Here is a 20,886-nt window from a genome sequence, read left to right as displayed (position 1 = left end):
AAATAATCTCGAATTTTGATTTTAGTCCTTTGGTTGGTGCGGATTACTTAGAAAAACATAGAGCTATCATAAATTATGATTAGCAGAATTTGACTTTGTATCGTTTTGGACGTCCTCCGTCCAGGAAGTTACCACCTAGGAATTTAGAAGTCAATTTATCGGAAGTGTTATAATCGAGAATCGGTCGTGAATCTAGAGCCATGTTTAGAGTCCATCGAGAGGCGTTTTACCACCTCGCCGCACACTTTAGTTAAGTTACGTTCCTGTTGGGACATTAGGGGGGAAAAGGCGTCACTGTTATCGTTTCATTGTATAGACGAAATGTTGGGAATTTTTATCTCAAGTGTAATAGTAGATTGTGACTCCCCAGTGGTGTTTGTAGCGAATCCCACCGTCAACACCGTGAAGTTACGCCAAGGAACGAAGATAGGTGATGCGGAGGAGTTCGAGTAAGTACCTGATGTATCACAAAAGACATTGACAGCATCAGCAGTATCTTTACCATCTCCAGTGAAGTTGGAACTGTTTAGAAAGATGTGTGACCCGAAAAGAGTTGATGTCAACCCAGATTTCTCTCCAAAAGACCGGGAGCGTCTTTACGGTCTAATTTACCAGTTTGCCAATGTCTGGAGTTGGTCGGATGACGATGTGGGACTCGCCCGTGGTTTTGAGCATGAGGTATGACTTTCCAACCCCACGCCAGTCAACAAAATAACCTTATTTAGTACGTTACCACCTACGTGAAGACCTCAAACAAAAGCTGAATACCATGTTCAGACAAGGGACAATTCGTGAGCAGACGTCTCCATGGAGACACCCAATTCTTTTAGTGAAAAAACGCAGTGGACAGTTCATATTTGTATCATATTTGCGTCACGTCGATGCCCAATCTCTTCCCTCGAACTTTGCGGCGCCATCGATTGACGACTTGCTTGCTCGCATGGCTGGACGTCTTCTTTACACCTCTAGTGACATGTAGCAGGTATTCTTTCAAATTTCAATCACAAAAGAGAGTCAGGAGTGTACAGGATTCTCCGTATCAGGAGCTTCGAGTTATGTTTACCAAGTTCTGTCTATGCAGAGGACATGTATCCTCTGCAGCAGCCTTGAATAGATTAGTGAAATTGCCTGTCTCAAGCGTCCCGAGTACCAATATAATGTATTACATCGACGATTTTTACCTAGTGGCCTCTACTGTGGACAAGACGATACACTGGTGCACCATCCTCTTCCAAAAATTTCGAGAACGTCCGTTGATATTGTCACCCGAGAAGACGAAAATAACACATCACTCTATGGTGGTTTTAGGCCATAAACTTTAGAAATATGGTTTACAGATTTCTGAAAGAATGCTGGACACGATTAAGAACTACGAACGTTTAGGACAAAGATGAACTTGAAGAGTTTTCTCGGCGTTTGTTCTTTTCTGAGGAGGAATGTCAAGGACTTTGCCCAGATGGCGCACCCGCTACAGAAATTGATAAGGCGTGACGAAGAATTTACTTGGGGTTCTGAAAAGGAGCAATCCTTCACGGCACTAAAACAAACGATTTTGGAAAGTCCAATTTTAATGGCCTACATGCCTGAAAGAGAGTTGCACATCTGTACAGAGGCTAGAAAAAAAGGGTTGGCTTGTGTAGCCAAACAACCAGCTACTGATGAGCCGGGTGCTGAATTGATGCCAATTCCGTATGTGAGCAGAAAGGTTGCATAATCGCAAAAGTATTTGTCCATCATTTGGAACGTTTAGACCTTCTCTACGCTCCTTTCGACTCTCCTACTTTTAGACCTTTATCCTCGGACGTGATTTTCACATTTCTTCACCATAGTAAGAATTTGACAGGGAAACTGGCTCGTTGGTTTTCAGAGATTGATACTCATGATTTTACGATTTCTCATGTTGCTGGTTCCGAGAATTTAGAAGCAGACGCAATCAGCCGTTTTGTGAAACATCGAAGAAACGAGGAGGAAGAAGGAGCGAGTGCCTCAGATCCAAGGATCTTCATGATCGACGAATTGGAAAGAATTGCCCTTAAGAAGGAGCAGAGGAATGACGGATTTCTGAGTAAAATCATTGCGTATTTGGAGGATAGACCCGACAAAGACCCGGAGTATGATTGGAAAGCATCGTAGTTTGCCCTGCGTAACAACATCCTGTATAAAATTAACAATGAGAAAAGGTTTTCTTTTAGCAGTGCCCACCATGTTGAGGGATGTAGTATTTGAGAAGGCCCATACAGAGTAATTAGATGCCAATCAGGATGGTTTCTGTAAGACGTATAACCTCGTAGTGAAATCTGTTTATTTTGTAAACATGAAGAATGCAAACAATGTTATGAAAAATGCAAACAATGCATTAGCTGTCAAGTATTGTAAAAGCGTAGTGGCAAACCTTACGGAAGTCTCCAGACGCATCTTTGCGTTCCACCCTTCTATAGAGTATATGTTGATTTAGGAGGTGTGTACCTTTGTAATAATATCTTACGACACAAGTATCTCATCGTCGTCGTGGATGAAGGGACACGATAGTGTATCACTGGATCTTTACCAGATGCTTCGGCGGTTTCCGTTAGTTCCATCCTATACGAAAACGTTATTCTGAAATATGGATTAGTATCAGATCGCGTGTGACCGTGGAGCATGTTTCACTAAAGCTGTGTTTAAAGAGCTTTGTCACATCCAAGGAACACAGATACAATTTGCAGATGTACAAGGGCATTACAGTATCGGAACAGTCGAAGTCGCAATCCGGCATATAGAACAGCAATTGAAATTAGCTTTGGACAAATATGATGAGTCAAATTTTATAGAATTACTTCCACAGGTTACGTTCTCGTACAATGTAACTTGTAACCTGAGTATGGGTTTAAGTCGCTTCGAAGCCCTTGATGGATATTCCCCACGGCTATTACACTCTGCTATATTAGCCACGCAATGTCAGTTCTCTGAGAATCAAGACGGGAATCAGCAACTTCAGTACATAAGGGACAAGGCCCAGAAAAACTTGTACAATAGACATCTGACTTCTGTAAAGTCACATGATAAGAAGAGGGAGCAGTTGACATTTAACAAGTGTCTACGATGCGACAAAACGGAAAGGTGACTGTAATGCGTTCTCTGGAAAATATTTTGGACCAGGACAAATAGTATCCCGTAAATATGACAATAGTTATTATGTAAAATACCGAACTCCTCGAGGTCAAATAAAAATTAGGTTAAGGTTTTAAGGAGCCCCTACTTTCGCCAGGATCGATTTACGGCATGACGGTGCTTTCACCCTTGATTCGAACTTAAGTTTTTAACGTCAAAGTCGCGATGGATACAAGCTTTTGCCGAGGCACCGAATTTGGGGTGCGAGTTGGGAGGATTTTGCCGCAATAGATGTGTAATTAAGCACTTTTTTGTTTTCTTTCGTATCTCTTGTTCACTCGTATTATTATTTAATTGGGTCGTTTTCCCTGGAATCTCGTTAAATTCGAGTGTAAGCATACTAATTATTCAGGCCTGCTTGGATATGTAGCATTTGAATTTTAATAATTTAGTTCTGAAAGAACTTTGCTTGTAAAAATTAGTATGAACATACTAAACGTTGTTGTGTACCCGTAATTTCCGAGAGGAAATGAATACATTCTTTTTAGGAATGGGGTCCAACCATATTTATTGCTTACTTGGTACTAGGACCAAGTACCACCCAATATTTCCGAAAATACTGAAAGCTCATAATAAGTTACTCCAACACTCAGTGTGAGCAAACTAATTACTTAGTATTTCGCTTCGATACGAAGCTTAGCACATTTCTTTTATCAGAAAACTTTATAAGTGTAATCCTGTGGAAAGTGAAAATACTAATTATTTACGAATCGATTTCAATTTTCTGGAATCTCCTTTTATATAAAAAGTAAAAAAAAATGTTATATCACTGTTATTGATGGTTAATAAATACTAGAAAAATTATTTTTCGACTTGGACTTTTCTATGCAATTAGAGGTGGGAAGCACCGGGAGTGGGGTTAAGGAACTCAAGCCCCTTTGATTATTAAATCTGCATTATGGTTTTAAATGCTGATTTATTTAAACTAATTTTAAAAATGGTCATTATGTATAGAAGTAGTTTATTAACGTTAATATGGAGATTATGCACACGAGCATCCGAGCTTAACGGCACTTTACTGAAGACAGATTAATAATTTAAAAATGTAACACAATATATCGCTACTAGCAGCCGTGTCTTCATACATGATAGATTTGTTTATTCATTATTATTGTTGTTATTATTGATAAAGTATAATAATACTGGTAATTTCGTAGAAAACAAAAATACAAACTAATTAATGTGGGGGGTATACAAAGAAAAAGTACGAAATGTAGTCTTGTTGGTAAACGAAAGTAAAACTATCCCAAGTAAGTTTCTTGCAACATATTAACCAAACTAAAATAGATGCTTGATAACTACAAATACAAATTGATTTATAGAAATTGAAAAAAAAATTATTGGAAGCTTAGATCTAACTAAGAAACTCAATCATACGAAGTGAATGCTGTAGCAATTCAGCACTTCTTATTAGGTAATTTTTATTAAAGCGTGTTATGAAGATATTAGCTTCCGCTGGAAATTAAATTTTGTGTCTCTTATACTATCAATACTTTGTCGGAAAAAATCCGAATTATACGAGTTTTATACTAGGATTGAAAAATATACGAGTTTTTACACCCCCGAAAATTGTTTGTCGGTACTAAGTTAAGTAGCGATTGAGTGTAACGTAATGTGCAACACCGAGGATATATGAAACATGGTTCCATAGGGAATACAAGTTTTAAATTAAAGAAATTTTTGTTGTCGTTGGGACCAACTCAAGATGATTTTGAGTTTAATGTCGCATTTAGCAGCGAAACTATACCTTGTAGATCCTTATAATCATTGTGACCATACATTCAGTTTTTTCACAAAAGTGAAACTTTTTTAATGCAGGGTTTATTTTTAAAAAATAAACAACGTTTTTCCACTTTAAAGATATGTATGCAGATTATAAAGAAAACAAAAAGAAAATTTTGATAATCAAGAATTGTTATTTCTACTATATGCTTTTTAAAAATGACAAGGGTTTATGGAAGATTAATGTTAGGAATTCTTACTATGGTAATTTTATTAGTATTAGGTCTATTGTGTACACATTAAAATAGCAAATATATTGTAGAAAAATATGTCGTTCTAACAACACTTCTATTATTTTTTATTTTTGAAAGATTATCTCGCATTCAAAAACTTCTAAAGCATTTAACAACGAGGGGTTACGAAGACGATTAAGAAGCTGTATTTGAAAAAGAAAGAAACCAGTTATCTATGGAAGTCCGATGACTTCCTCTGAATATTGTGCAGATAAAATAAAAACCAAAGGGGATAGACATTCGTACTTTCTTTCGAGGGCATGCCCTCTAAATGAAAGAAAGCAAAACTGGCACAAATGTGGACAATGCATAAATATACATATTCTAGAAGTGTACACAGAAGGAAAAAGAGCGTGATGTGGGGAAATTTGGACATGCTGTGGGAGTTAGAGGGGAAGGAGAGTAATGTCTGGGAGAAGAAGAAAGGAGAGGAGCAAGGGGTGATGGAGGGTGATGCGGATAAATGGGTGGCGATGCAATAATTGTGTTTTCTTAAAAACTTTCTAAATAGTTGTAAATAATTTGTGTATTGGTGTGGGCAAGAGAAAATTTGTGTTTTTTTCTTATCTGAATGTCTACCTTCTTTGGAAATCTAACGTAATACCATTATCCTGCTTTATTGTTTTGATTGAGTTACTTAACAGTTCTGAGATATTCTGATAGTAGTATGAAATAATGTGTAATGAAATATCATTCTATGCATGAGACAGACTATTTTTTCATATACTGCAAAGTGTAGTCTTACTTCAAATCATAGTAAGTATTTTTGATAGATGGTTGAAATTTGAGTTTATTATTCCGTTGAATAATGCGACTACACGTGACAGGTTCCTACATGTGAATGTTGGATCCGAAACATACGAGCTATCACCGGGAATTGAGTTTGTCGCTCCCATCAACACCATGGATATATTTTTTCGCATATCATCAGAAGACTATTTGTAGTGATTTTAGCAACGAGTCTACATGAGACATTGATCTACAGCTCAATGTGATCCACACGAGCTTCCACTGGACAATTTAACCAGGTTATCCAACGCCAACCACATAGCCATAAAGAAGCTCGGAAAATATTTTTTTGAAACTGGAATCTTCTTTCTTTTTTATTTTGTTGTTTTAAAGATTTAAAATGAGCTTTTTATATGTACGCTGAATGGAAAAGACGGAAATCGGATCCACATATTACTTCAATAAGAATTAAAACAGCGTATTCGAATGCTAACTCATTCTCTTTCTCTTGTAGTAGGAGTAGTAGTAGTAGTAGTAAACTGTTCACAGTTTTCATCTATTGATAAGAATTAAACTTAATACTGGTTCTTTAGTATACCGACTGTTTGGTATATGTAAATAACTGGTTTTCAAATATAATATAACATAGTTTAAGGAAAGAAAGAAATATTTCAGTTGAACGTCCCCAGTTTAGGCGAAGGATGACGATGATTAGGAAAGCAGCGTGTGAAGGAAAGCAGAATAAAATGTGAAATGAGAAAAGTCAGAGGAAACGGGGGTGATCTGAGGAAACCCAGGGGAACAATATTGTTTACCACTAGCTTACCTTTACGAAGGATCGAACCAATACCTTTACACCCCATAGTATTATTACTATGTTTATCGAATAGAAATAATGTTTTTGGACTGTTAACGTTTAAAAGAATTAGTTGGAGAGACCGGGAAGAAACCCACGATACCATACACCATGGGTATACTATTCTTAAGCAACTAGTTTGAAATATATACAAGAACGGTCTTGGAAATGATAGTTTTGGTGTAAAAGAAAGGAAGTAGACAAGCTATAGCTTGTACGACTTCTAAGACTTTTGAACCTTCAGATTGCAAGCAAGAAAGGCAGAAAACAATCTTATTAATTTATTTATTTATCATGAAGGATATCTAATATCGACGAAAAAATGGGAAGGTATTGCTTAGAACTTGTTTTAGTACCATTCTGACATTTACTTGATAGAACTGAAAAAAACTTCATATAAGATGTCTTGTAACAAAAGAAGAAATTGGAACCATATGCGTTGTGAGACTAGTACCATACAACTTTGTTCGATTTTACCGTTGAATATATTGTTTAAGCTAAAAGAGAGAGAAAGAGAGAGAGGGAGAGGGATGATACTGACAAAATACCATTCAAAACAGATGCAGAAAAGGTGCAACAGATGCACTCCGCAAAAAGTTTGAATTCAGTAAGCACTATGGTATTGCAAACTGATTCATATGTTTAAAATACTTTATTCTATTTCAACAACACTTTAATAGCTCACACTGTGTTTTTAATATTTAGGAATATTTTTTTACATCGAGTATGCCTTGGCATACGAAGCAGTATACAAGCTGAGATTCCTATGGAGTTTAATTATGATCACAGCATGGCTGTTATAAACTTCAAAACAGTATGATCCATATTTAAAATAAAAAGATACAATGTAATATATAATCCAACTTTTCTTTAATAGAAACGAAATATTTAATGGTTGACACTGTATACTTTTACTGGACCCCAGCAAAGTTGGTAAAAGTTCCGGTAAGAAACAAAAATATACATAAGATGAGCTTCCGATCGAATAAATAAAAAGAAATAAATTCATTAACCCTTTGAAATTATGATGGCACAACACCTCTTCCAGTGCGTTGACCTTCGGAATTTCCTTTATAAATCTCTAGTAAAGCTCTTTAGACCGTTTTCTTTGCATTCATCCAAATATGGAAGCATCACAAAAATATTTGGTGGGCATTTTGCAGCCTCGCGTGCTCTGTCTGAGGACTGTAACTCCACAAACGTGAACGATGGGTTTAAAAAATGGTATATTGGAGAACTTTCTTCAAAAAAATCTCTGACGCATTACTATTAACCATAGAATCATGGTTTGTACCTCGTTGGCTATGAGACAGGCTTTTGAAATGTACCACTCCAATTTCCAGACCGTGTACCAGCATGTAGAAAATTTCGCCCAAAATGGGAAAGAGATTTTTTAAGAAAATAACCCCTTTTTCCCATTTTTATCTTCAAAGGTACGCAATAGCCAAATTTGAGTTCCACCATTTGAAAGGCTGCCTTACGCTGAACAAAACGAACTGTGACTCATGTTGCTAAAGTCAACAGACATGTGTCAAAAAGATCTGGATTTTTCATTTTTTTTACCATTTTAGTCAAATACTTTAGTAAAGTATCTACAATATTATCAATATTTATTCTAAAGTCATGATACGTACCTCGTTTTCTTTGGCATGAACAAGTCTTTCAAACGAAGGCACTTGCATGTCTCTAGCATGTACCATAGTGGAAAAAATTGCGAAAAGCGAAATTTTTGTCAAAAATTCATTTTTCCCCGATTTTTGGCCCGTCTGGCCGGCCCCTGTGTCAACCCACAGAGCCCCAAATATCTCAAGCATACTACACACTATGTGTAATAACTGTACGAGGTCCCAATGTTATATCTTGAAAAATAAGGGAGGGAAAAATATTGTCCCATGTGCAACCACTGCCAGCTTTCCCCTATGAGAGCAATGGATAACCTATTTTGCCCATGGGGCAATATTTTTTCTCTCTTATTTTTCAAGATATAAAATTGAAACTTCAAACAGTTATTACACATAGTGTGTAGTATGTTTGAGATTTTTGGGGCTCTGTGGGTTGACACAGGGGCCAGCCAGTGGGTTCCTAATTAGGGGAAAAAGAGATTTTTTGCCAAAAGTTCACTTTTCGCAAATTGTTTCAACTACGGTACATGCTAGAGACATGCAAGTGGTACCGTTTAAAACTATGGCTTTGGCCAAACAAAACGGTGTATTAATCACGTCTCTACAATAATTAGGGATGAGTCTGGAAATGTTTATATAAAAATGGGTTATCCATTGCTCACATAGCTGAACTGTTTGCACATGGGGAAATATTTTTTCCTCTCTTATTTTCCAAGATATAACATTGGGACCTCGTACTCTTATTACACATGGTATGTAGTATGTTTGAAATATTTGGGGCTCTGTGGGTTGACACAGGGGTCGGCCAGAGGGCACAAAATCGAGGAAAAGGGATTTTTCACAAAACTTATACTTTTAGCGAATTTGCCCCACTAGGGTACATGCTAGAGATATACGAGTGGTATCGTTTGGAAGATTTGTTCATAGCAAAGACAACGTTGTACAATTCATGTTCCCACAATGAACAGTTTTGATGATGATGATAGTATAGAAATTCACTAAAAATGTATTATCAACGGAAAATATGTAAATTGGCAGTAGCATCAAAACTATTCATCCCAGGGCCACTCTTTGTATCCCATTCTCTTCACCATAAAGCAAAGTTTTTTAAGTAGCATTCGCATGATCGTATCCTTTTCCAAATGGGAGATATTCGCGATAAAAATGTAATTTAAAAAAAGAAAATCCCTTTTTACAACTTTGAGTGGGACTTCCCCACATTTGGTACACATTAGGGAAATTTTACGGACGCAGTTAAAAACAATGCTTTACTAGAAACAAAACGGGGTGTGAACAATGATCCTACGATAAATAGTCTTTACGCAATAGATGATTGAGTGAAAGCAATACAAAATACCTCAAAAAAGCCATCATTTAAAAGGGTTAAAGTAATACTGACCAATATCTAACATACGGATAGAGTTTTTGAACAATTCTTTGGATAACAGTTAAGAACAATTTCAAAATTTGTGTAGCTTCTCATTTTTTAACGTTCATTTTTTAACAGTTTGTTGCAGATAAAAAAGTACATCGTTCTTGGGTATGCACTACAAAAGTTATGATTAATGCATACTGTATGTAATATAGCTAAGCTATCGCGTGTCGGCAAGAAAAAGGTTTGAAAAACTTGCACTGAAATCTTTGACTTTTTTTAAATAGTATAGACAATAAATAAATGAAACGAGGGAATATATGAGTGTTTGTTTGTTAGGATCGAGCCAAAAACCTTTACATTGGATATGTACAACCTATTACATATGCACATACATATGCATTTCAATAAGCAAATAGTCTTTAAATATTCAGAAAACAAAATGTATCTGTAAAAATAAATAAATATTAATACATGCAAGGAAAGAGGAGGGGTAGGTGGTAAACTTGGAGACTATAACTTACACACTTTTATTATATATTATTAGGAATTAGAGTTTTTTCTTTGAGCCAATTTATCATTTAAGATTACTTAGGATTTAGAATTATTGAACGTTTGCCATGTTTGAACCGTGACGCATGAAGAATAACGTCGCTTGGCGAGTATACAATCCAGGGAAAAGGACAAGGAAGTTTAGGGGAAGAAGGAAAGAAGGAAGGAAGGAACCTGTTTGGAACCTATAGGTTAGGTACCACACCAGCATTTATGTGATGCAACAGTCGGAAACCAGGAATGATTGGTCTGAAATTGCGTTTTACACTGCTTGACAGTGTCCCTACTAGGAATCAAACTCGCTATTGCACCATACAAGAATATACTAGCAATGCTTAGGTCATACTAGGTATTGGAAATGTTATGAATAAAGGTTGGACAATATTAAGAAATTTAATAAATGTAACGTATTTGAACCTGAAAAATGGTTTTAGCAAAGGCTTAAACATTCTGTAAACCTGGGATTGATATCGCCATATAAAGTAAAGGCATGAAGCGGAACTATGACATACCAGTAAACATTATTATTATTATTATTATTATTATTATTATTATTATTATTATTATTATTATTATTATTATTATTATTATTACTATTATATTTCTTAAAATGTGTGATATTCAAAACTAGGAAAATGATCAGTAGGAAAGAGTTAGCTATGCTCAATTTAAGAAAATGACTGTTAGGAAGACTTAAGAATGGTTCATGGTAAAATTAGATGTCGACTAAAAGCATTTAATTCCTGTTATTATTCAGTTTAAAATTTGTTCTTGTAAATTTTCACAAAAATTAAAGCTTAAAATATATAAAACGATAATTATACCTTTTATTCTATATGCTCGTGAAACATGGTCGTTTACTCTGAAAGAAGAACTTATACTCAAAGTATTTGAGAAGAATATCTTGAGACGAATATTTAGACACAACAGGAAAGGCGGAAACTTCATAATGAGGAACTACATAATTTATACGGTTTGTCAAACATTCTTAGAGTCATGAAGTGTAGGAGGCTTAGGTGAACAAGTCATATAGTAGGATTAAAAAAAGTAGAAACGCTATCAAAGTCTTGACTGGAAAACGACCATTAGGATGACCTAGATGTAGATCGGAACACAATAATAAGATTGATCTCGCAGAAATAGGAATACAAAGAAGAAACCGCATCCAGTTGTCTAAGGATAGAAAATAGTGGAGAGCTTTTGTGAACGCGGCCTTGAACCTATGGGTTCCATAAGCCATAGAGTTAGTTAGTTAGTTAAAATATAGCAAACAAAAACTAGAAAAGAGAAAAGTACAAAGCGGTTGATCATTATTTTTAACAGAACACTTAATAAGTGTGATCGTGTTAATTATTTCTTTTTTCGCTTCGAAAACGAACCTGAGATTATGAAGAAAATGGGCGTACTCATAACATATAATTTACTTAAAATAAAAATCTATCTTGAACTTTATATAGTAACTATTTTCTTTGTCAACGATTTTATCCTATGTGGTTAAATAATCTGGTATGACATTGTTGTAGTGCTGGAATGCATACCATCAAGGAACTGAATTGCATTTAACAAAATGGTGAATAGCCAAAATAATGTAATTTTTGCGATTAAACCATGCATAAAAAATAAATCCTCTTTTACAGGGATAATTGTTACCTGTTGAAAAACCTCTTTCTAAGTGGGTTGTTATGGAATGTAAAGAATAAAGGATCCGCTGAAACTTGTTCTATGCTATAATGACGTCAATAAAAAATACATAAATACCGAAATTAAAAGGAAGAAATCAGTGTGTTCTAGTCCTTGAAGTTTATTTCCTCTTTCCTCTTTACTAGTAGTTGAAAAATAATTACGTAGTTCTAGTCGCTGATTTCTTCTTCTTCGTATTCATCTATATACGTGTAAATCAAAAATAAAAAGAAAAGAACAAAATTCATCATTAAAATATTACATTATTTTGAAAAAAAACTGTTTCAGCTTTTGCTCTTTTGTATATATTATTAATTAGAAGAAAAATGCCTGATGGAAATGTGAGTGTTTGTCATTGTGATGAAAATAATAGAAATATTCAATGTCTAATGAACGATTCATTTGTGGCAGCCTAAACGAAAAAGTTTATTACTGTGAAATGGATGTTCAAAAGGATATAAACAAGCTATCAATCTCGAATGTATGATTATTAATAGAGACATTTTGAAAACAACAGGATGAAGTTGATATACAGGATAAAGTTCTCCGAGAATTTCAGAAGACTCACGGATAAACATTTAAAAAGCTACAACAATTTTTCAATATTTATGAACAAGCGATTAATAATGACGCATTTATTAAGCAATTGATAAAAATATTCTTGGAAAAAGATTTTAAAAAGTTTTTACTTGAGAACATTGTTTGTGATTAGAAACCAAAGTGATTAAACTATAAAGTGTGTTTACAATTGAAAAATCCACCATTGATAGAACTATGTTTTAATGGTTGATTACAGTGTTTTGCGATTTTAAAACTGTTAGCAAGTGATTCATGGTGTTATAACTGTCTAAAATTATTAGTCTACAGTACAATAATAATACACAGCTCTGAATAGAGAAGGGGAGAAAGAGGTTTAAATGTATGAAAATTGTAACGTGGTACATATGTAAGCTAGTGTTATTATTATTATTATAGTGAGCAAGAAATAAGCGTTTATATATTTTAAAAAGGTGGGATGAGAATCAATAAATATATTAAAGATCATATCTTCAAATACGAATAAAAGATTTTTTTTTACTTTCTATTACGAAAATGAAATTACAAAATTGTGATTATCTTGTTAACCCTACTCCACGTATGTTGGTGGGCGATACATTCTTAGAAGTTAAATTTCACAGACACATATATGGGAAATTCTAACTCAGAATCCTAAATTAGGTATGTTTGCCCATAAGAGCTCTGATACACGTAATTAATTTGTAGTAACCATTCTCATACAAAATAAGGATTTGTTTTTTACTCCTGCATAAATTACTTGGTATTTTCAGTTCATGGTGTTTCTTTCATATACGATGATTTGATAATTGGGTGCCAAGTATTGCTGAAATTTTTTTCTGATATTCTTGAATATTAACATTTGCGTCAGTGGTTACTTTATGACTTGTTTCAATAATCGTCCTGTGTGATTGTAATTCATATACCTGTCTATACTTATGATCTTTTTTACCCATTCCCAGGATAATGCTCTTTGCGATGTAGTATACATCTCCGTTTAGCGGGATCGTACTGTGTTCTTAATGAATAGATCATCGTACTTAGTTAGTATTAGTACCACATGTTTAGCCTTTTTCTCACTGCAAGGATGTACAGTATGATCCCCAAAAAGAAACAATGTTTCGTACTATAAGCCTATTTTCTACTGTTCTGAAGAAGGTCTTCAGTTCGATTCTTACCTTTTCATTTGTAAAGGTTATCATAACGTATCACATTACATTAAAATAAAGTATTTTTATTTATATTCAGGTTGTTCTCTTTCACAAGAAGAAGGCCTATGCGATCAATTCAGGTTTTTCACCGTTACAGGTAAATTGGCTTATTTAGCTTCAATGCAGTGCTCTCCATAGGTATTCCTACAAAGGTGTTTTTTTCAACACACTTTACTATATGGGCCATTATGAAATTAAATAATGCCCGGATATGGGTTTCAGCGGTCCACATGATATACATATTCTCATTATTTTGCATCTACTATTTCAAATTAATTTTCAAATCATTGTCTTAGGTACTTCTACAAAACTCTGAAAACTTGGTTATGTTAAGTTCATAGTTTACCTAGTACTATCGGTGCGTCCTCATCATATAAATCAATTGACTTAACTGAAGACTTCAAGTGTTAAATTTTTCATAAGTCCATTTCTTTTTGTTTTAAGCTGTCGGTGTGTCTTTGTCTTTGGTCGTGAAAGAATGATATTTAACCTTTTGCTTTCAATTCTTTTAGTTACTAAATAAAACAAAGTTGATAAGTAATTTCTTTTCGCGTTCTAGTGTCCAAAGTGATACCCCTGATTTTTATACATAAACAAATTTGTCCTTCCCCAATTTTTTTTCATCCGATAGCTTTAATTTTTGCTGCTAAGGCTTCATATATGAAACATATTCTTCACCTCATAATAACAAAAGGAAGGGTGAGAATCAACCAATCTTTCCTTTTCGCAAACAAAACGTGTAAATTCTAAGTATATTTCATCGCGTGAAAAACGTTTTGAACTTGAAAAACCAAAGAAAAATATTTTGTACATCCAAATGATCCTTCTATTCATGAACAAGAAGAAAAGGTGACTCATTTAATATTGTCTACTCTACGCAGAATATAATACGAGATGGTATGTATAGACGAAATATCAGATACGCATATGAAATACCTCTGAAGAGGAAGTAGTAGATCAAAATAAAAATTTCTAATGATATTCTAATATTCAATGAACTGAAGTGTGAATATACCACTAATTTAGTGAGTGAAATTTGTGCAAAATAGATTTTAGAAAACTATAAACTTTCTGAGCCTCTACTTTGTGAAAGTTGTGCTATTCGTAGTGAAAACGAAAGTGTTCACAAATGTTTAACAAAAACTGATGAAGAAATAAATACTAGTGTGGAATTTCCTAATTAGAAAATGAACACAGGACCAAATATTAAAACAGTATCTGAAAACGCATGTAAATATATAGATGTATATATTATACCATAACTTAAAAACAAATTTAACTATACATATCAAGAGGTTACCTTAAGTGATTATCATATTTCTGATTTAAGAGAATCGTATCCAAGATAAACATGTGTTTCAAGAATCGTCAATTTAAGCATCAAATGTATTCCTTAATACATATGATGATTGTGAATATAAGTGCACTTGTTTTTCTGTAGACGAACACTATGTGTTATTGTGTATTGCAAGAGGGAAGCCACAGCGTAAACTTTTATGTTATGGCTGTTTTGCAAATTGCAGTATTTTAGATGAACATAAACCCATTACTATATACTATCACGTGTCATGCCATAATGCCTGTGTGCTTTGGTTACTATGCAAACTTTTGACGACTTATATGATGAATTTGAAACAGTACATAGTGATGTTGAAATTGAGAATTGGACTTTTAAATATGCATTATATAATATATTGTTAAGCATTGAAAACGTTCAACTAATTACGTAGTTATTCTTAGAAAAGTATTTACAATATAATATGAATTTTGAAAACCTGTAAATAATAATAATAATAATAATAATAATAATGAGAATAATAATAATAATAATAATAATAATAATAATAATAATAATAATAATAATAATAATAATAATAATAATAATGGAAAATAAATGGAAGTATATCATTCGCCTCATTGTTATCATTTCAGAATTGAAACTAATTACGCTGAACGTGAATATGTTTCGCTGCCGTAAAGGAAGGGCCTTAACAAATGTAAATAAGCATATTATAATTAAATAAAACATAGAAGTATTTATTCCGTGTATAGCATAATATAATACAGTAACTAAGCAACATAATAGTCACTAACGCCAGGAGGAATTTTTTATACGGGGTGGTGGGCAAAATACCATAATAGATGTATATTAAAAGTCATAAAATTTAACATTTACAGAGTATATAACCTTATTTTTTAAAAACTCTACTGTAGCCTATCAGTCAGAACGTTCATCTGAAGCCAAGATGCAAAGACAAGAGAAAGGGGGAGATAAACTAATTTTAATGGTTTAACTAATTTTGGTGCGTCCTGGATCGACGATTTACTTATACTGGCCCCCTGTCCCACGCATTTCAGCTATTGTGTTATATATATATATATATATATATATATATATATATATATATATATATATATATATATATATATATATATATATATATATATATGGTTTCATGTCACAAGGGACCGACAAAAGGGCGAGGATAAAAAGGTCCTAGTCAAAACGGCCCGGGACAAAAGTTCCCGATTCGGAAGTGCACCGCGTCAAATGGGCCCCTCGTCATAAGAGCCCGGGTGAAAATATCGTCGGGAGAAAAATACCCGAGTCAAAGGGCGCTATGTCAAAAAACTGGGGTCAAATTGCACCCCATCTCAAAACGCCATGGGTCAAAAAGTCTTCGCGAGTAAAGCGCCCTATGTCAAAAAAGTGTCAGGTGAAAAACGGACCCTGTCTCAAAAGGGCATGGGTCAAACTGCCCGAGTAAAAGGGCCGAGATCAAAAGGGTCCTACGTTAAAAGGGGACAAATAGCTCCGGTACAAAAGGGCCCGGCACATACAATTCCACGGCCAAAAAGCATGAAATCAGGGTGAAAGTCAGGTGAAAGAAAGAGATATGACCAGTGGTGTAACTAATTTTGCTGCGGCTTGATCGTTGATCATCTATTTACTCATACCTTGCTCCTGCCCCCACACTTTAGCTGTTAAATTTATACATGCATCATTTAGTTCGTTTTCAGTAGAACCCGGACAAAAGGGCGAAGACACAAATGACCGATTAAGAAGGACTCCGGTCAAAAGAACCGGTGACAAAAGTGCCCGAGTCAAAAACAGCCCCGTGTCTAAAGAACTAGTGCCTAAAAGAGTCTAAGTAAAAACGGCACAGGGTAAAAGGAGCCCCGGTATAAAGGGGTTGGCGATAGAAGTGCCTGCATCAAAATTGCGCTGTCAAAATGGCTCTGGTCAAAAAGGCTGGAGTCAAAACAGCTCCGCGTTAATAGGGTCAAGTCGAAAGTACCCGCGTAAAATGGGTCCAGTAAATACAGTTCCACGGATAAAAAGCCTGATATCAAAGCAAGAGTGGAAATCAGGCATGCACACGGTGATATTGCCCCCTTGGTAAGTTGAAGTGAGTGTGCAAAAGAAAGTGTGGTATAAGTTTTGTTTGGTTGTTGATTGTTCTGCAACAATTCCTATTGATTAAGTCATTCTCCACGAAAGTTTAGTTGTAGTCCTGTCTTTCTAAATTTTTATCGTCGTGACATAGCCCATTCAAACTTTGTCTATTATTGACTTTCCTCTTACTTCTGAAATCCCAATTCTACCGCTTGATCCAATTATAGTATGCATAATATTCTGTGAAAAAGATTAGTTTAATCTTGCTATGAGAAGACACAAGTGGAAGTGTATACAAATTTAGTCAAAACTATTTTTACAGAACCATATTAACGACATGCGTGTACGAAGGCGAAAAAAATGTCAGAATTGGTATTATTGCATTGATTTCTAGTGTGGTCACCTTCGAAGCCATCTTCCATTCCGCCACATCGCATATCACACCATATTTTTTAAATGTAAAATGTTATGATTTTGGACAATAACCTAGACTTGAATATTCCCGCAAATGAGCATGTGAACTTGTTTTTGACACATCATCTCTTTGACACAGAGTATGCTCTGTTTGACAGGGTGCTCAATGTTTAAAAGTAAAGTATAGACATTCAGTCAAGTGGCTACAGCTTCATACCTGTTTATCGTAAAATCCTGGTTCAAACCTTGTTTTTTCACAATCGAGAAACCTTTCAAATGGTACCATTTATACTCCCATATTGTGAACCTGAATGGAGAAATTTTGAGAGAACTCAGAATTTTTCTCTGTTTTTTTTGTTAGCCTCTTTAGACCCCGTGTAAACGCAGACACTTGGAAATCAACTGAAAAATACTAAATGTGTGTACAAAATTTCAAGTTTCTATCTTGAATAGTATTGTCAGGAAAAATATTTAGTTCATCAAGAATCCCCACAATGCCGCAGACTACCGGAAAAGACCCTGATCTCAAATAAAAAAATCCTTACACATCCTTGCTTATTCTAGGATCACGATTCGCCGATCATGTTCTTCACAATAGAACTATTTTTCAAACGGTACTATTCACATGTCTCCATCGTGTATTTAAGGCGGGAAAATCGCAAAGAAAGGGATTTTTTCATTAAAATATCATTTGCCCTTCTGGAATCCACTGTTTTAACGCAGAGATTTAAAAAATCTCATAAATGCTATTCGGTAGAGTAAATGCTATTGTCCATCCATGTCATGTATGTAAAGCTTAAAAATCGCGGAAAAGGGGATTTTCTGGTTGAGAATATTTTTTACCTTTTTGCTCCTATGTACACCCTACTATAATGAAGAGGTTTAAAAAAACTATAAATACTACTTGGTAGACTAAATGTTTGTGCAAAATTTCAATCTTCTAGGTGCAAAAGTAAGCCCGCCAAAAATAATAAATAAAGGCCTAATAAAATATTTTAATGACGTCATTACAAATAATTTTATGACGTCATTACCTCCTATGTCTCGACGCAGAAAGCCGTGCAACCATACTTAACGTGTTCTACAATAGCTCTAGATATGAGACAAATCAAAGTAAAAAGCTTTATTGATTAAAGACATTACTTTAGTACATAAAAATATGTACCAGAAATCCAAAGGGTTAACAAACCACAAGAACCGTCACGTGTTGAAACCCTCATATCGAATTATGAGTGCATTTCAGGTGATGCTTTCAAGAAACAAAAGTCAAGCCTGATATGTAAGAACCCAGCTAACAAACACGTGTATTTGTCTGAAATTCCTTTTACTGATCACACAAAAATAATCGACGTCACTTGGCTACGTCGCATAACAGACACCTTGACTACAACTTCCATGCCACAACATGCACTTTGGTTGTCCTTATTCATCAAAGTAATCCCCGTTATGCAAGTCTTGCAGGCCAAGTATACAATTTCTATTTTTTTATATTCAGTCGTCTTTGGTTCCTTACAGAAATATTTTACTTGCCAAGCAAATATCTCAGTATCATTCGGAAACACACAGTGTTGCAGCTGTGGCATACTCACTCAATAAGAGTGAGTCACGAGATAGTGTACTTATCTAAATGTGAAGGTGGCCTTGGTCTTGAAAACATTCAACTTCAGAGCTGATCGCTGTTCATACATATCGTGTGCCAGACTGCTTATACTCGGAGTTACCCTTTCCAGCACAGTAAAAGTGCGCAAGGACGAAAAAAGAAAAGCAAAAAGGAAGAAAGAAAGAATACGGGAAACTGTTCCTTATCCAAAGAGCGTTTGAAAACATTTCAAAAGGTATGCTATGACTATTATCGGTTAATTTGGAACAATCGATATCGGGGACAGATCCATTACTTTGTGAGGGGGAGGGCGCTGGTCTGAACAATAAATTTGAGACGTTTTTCGATATGTGGTTCGCTAACGAAAAATGTAAAGTGGAGTGCTTCATAATATGTAATTATCACCCTTGTGGAGGTTGTAAGGAAACCATCCTGCGGTCGTTGATGTAACTCCCATTCCAGGATGCTTCTTCACAAATTAGAGATATAAAAATAAAAAAATAAATAAAATAAAATAAAATGTAATAAGATTGTCAATAATTGAAAAATATGTAAATCAAAGGTCTGTTGAAAGAGTTTTTTAGTCTTTCTGTTAAAAAAAATAATAATGGTTAATTTTCCTCGTTTTAAAATAGGTGTTAAAAATAATAGAAAGTGAAGAGTGCCAATGTATGAGACGATTCGGTAGTTCGCGTGAGTCGTTGTAGGTGCGGTTCCTTCCTCCTCGACTTAACGTGTTGTTCCTGACGTGAAGAAGGTTTTCCGCTCTCTCTGTTCCTGTTGGAGTTGTTGTCTCCAGCCTTTTTCTTCGTCGTAGGGAATGACTGTATAGTGGAGCAAGTGAGTATCGAGCAAAAATAGTTTGAATGCCGAAACTTATGTTATTATATTTTTCTCTTTTTGATAACATGGTTAATGAATTTTTGCATTTAAGGCGTGAATTTTGTAACCTTCTTCCAAAGAATAAACTAAGCAAGGCTCTAAGAGGTTATGCCTCAAATGGAAAAAATAACTTGTTATATTAGTCAAGTTATTGGTAACTGGCTTTTAAATTATAGCCAGTATTTTATTGTACATGAATGTAAGACTAGTGAATTGATGGTTGAATACTTAGTTCTTAAAAGCTTAATAGAACAGAGTTATAGTGCCTTTTAATATGTGTAGTTGGCCAGTTATACTAGGTGTTGCTGGTATTTTTCTTTAAAGGTGACACATGCAAATAAGGCTAGTGCAGTAGTAGCATGCTAGTTCCTGTTTTGTTCAGAGTAACAGTCATAAGATTTATTTATGACAATGAGATTTGAACTTAATGAGGCAGTAGATATTTTGGCTGCTATCCTGTGAATAGTATAGCTCACGTTTCCGAATCAGTAGTGGTTTGGTGGCAACCTCCTTGGTTTAATAAGGAAAGTAAACTGAGCCTAAATCTATGATTAAGTTATCTATGGACAGTATTAGAATTGTGAATAACATCGGCAAAAATAATTTCCGTTAAAGAACAAAATTTCTTGTTCACCTAGCTTTTGATGGTGGCATGCCAATGTGGGAGAAAGGAGCATACATTACAAAAGACGTGTGCTACGTACCCTTTAAAACTTGTTCTGAGGCCGATTGGACTACATTAGATAACGTTAAATTTTGTTATTTTAAGGTTCGCACCGTAGCTCAGTGCTTGCATGCTTTAGCGTTTTATTGAAAGCCAATTATGGTTATTATAACTTGCAATATAAAAC

The 20,886-nt window shown here is 34.8% G+C and overlaps 1 protein-coding gene across 1 annotated transcript in view; it reads left to right on the top strand.

The window, feature by feature from the left end:
• The first annotated feature begins 321 nt into the window (after positions 1-321).
• LOC145682842 (C-myc promoter-binding protein-like) overlaps positions 322-20,886 on the top strand; it is a 28,118-nt gene continuing 7,553 nt past the window's right edge. Inside the window, 3 exon segments of the mRNA XM_081754207.1 lie at positions 322-449; positions 1,830-2,065; positions 13,780-13,839. Of these exon segments, the coding sequence (XP_081610333.1) occupies positions 322-449; positions 1,830-2,065; positions 13,780-13,839 (424 nt within the window).

The sequence above is a fragment of the Thermobia domestica genome, chromosome 4, assembly GCF_964235325.1.
Source record: "Thermobia domestica chromosome 4, izTheDome1.hap1.1, whole genome shotgun sequence".
Lineage (NCBI taxonomy): Eukaryota > Metazoa > Arthropoda > Insecta > Zygentoma > Lepismatidae > Thermobia > Thermobia domestica.
This window is presented reverse-complemented; position numbering and strand designations above follow the sequence as displayed.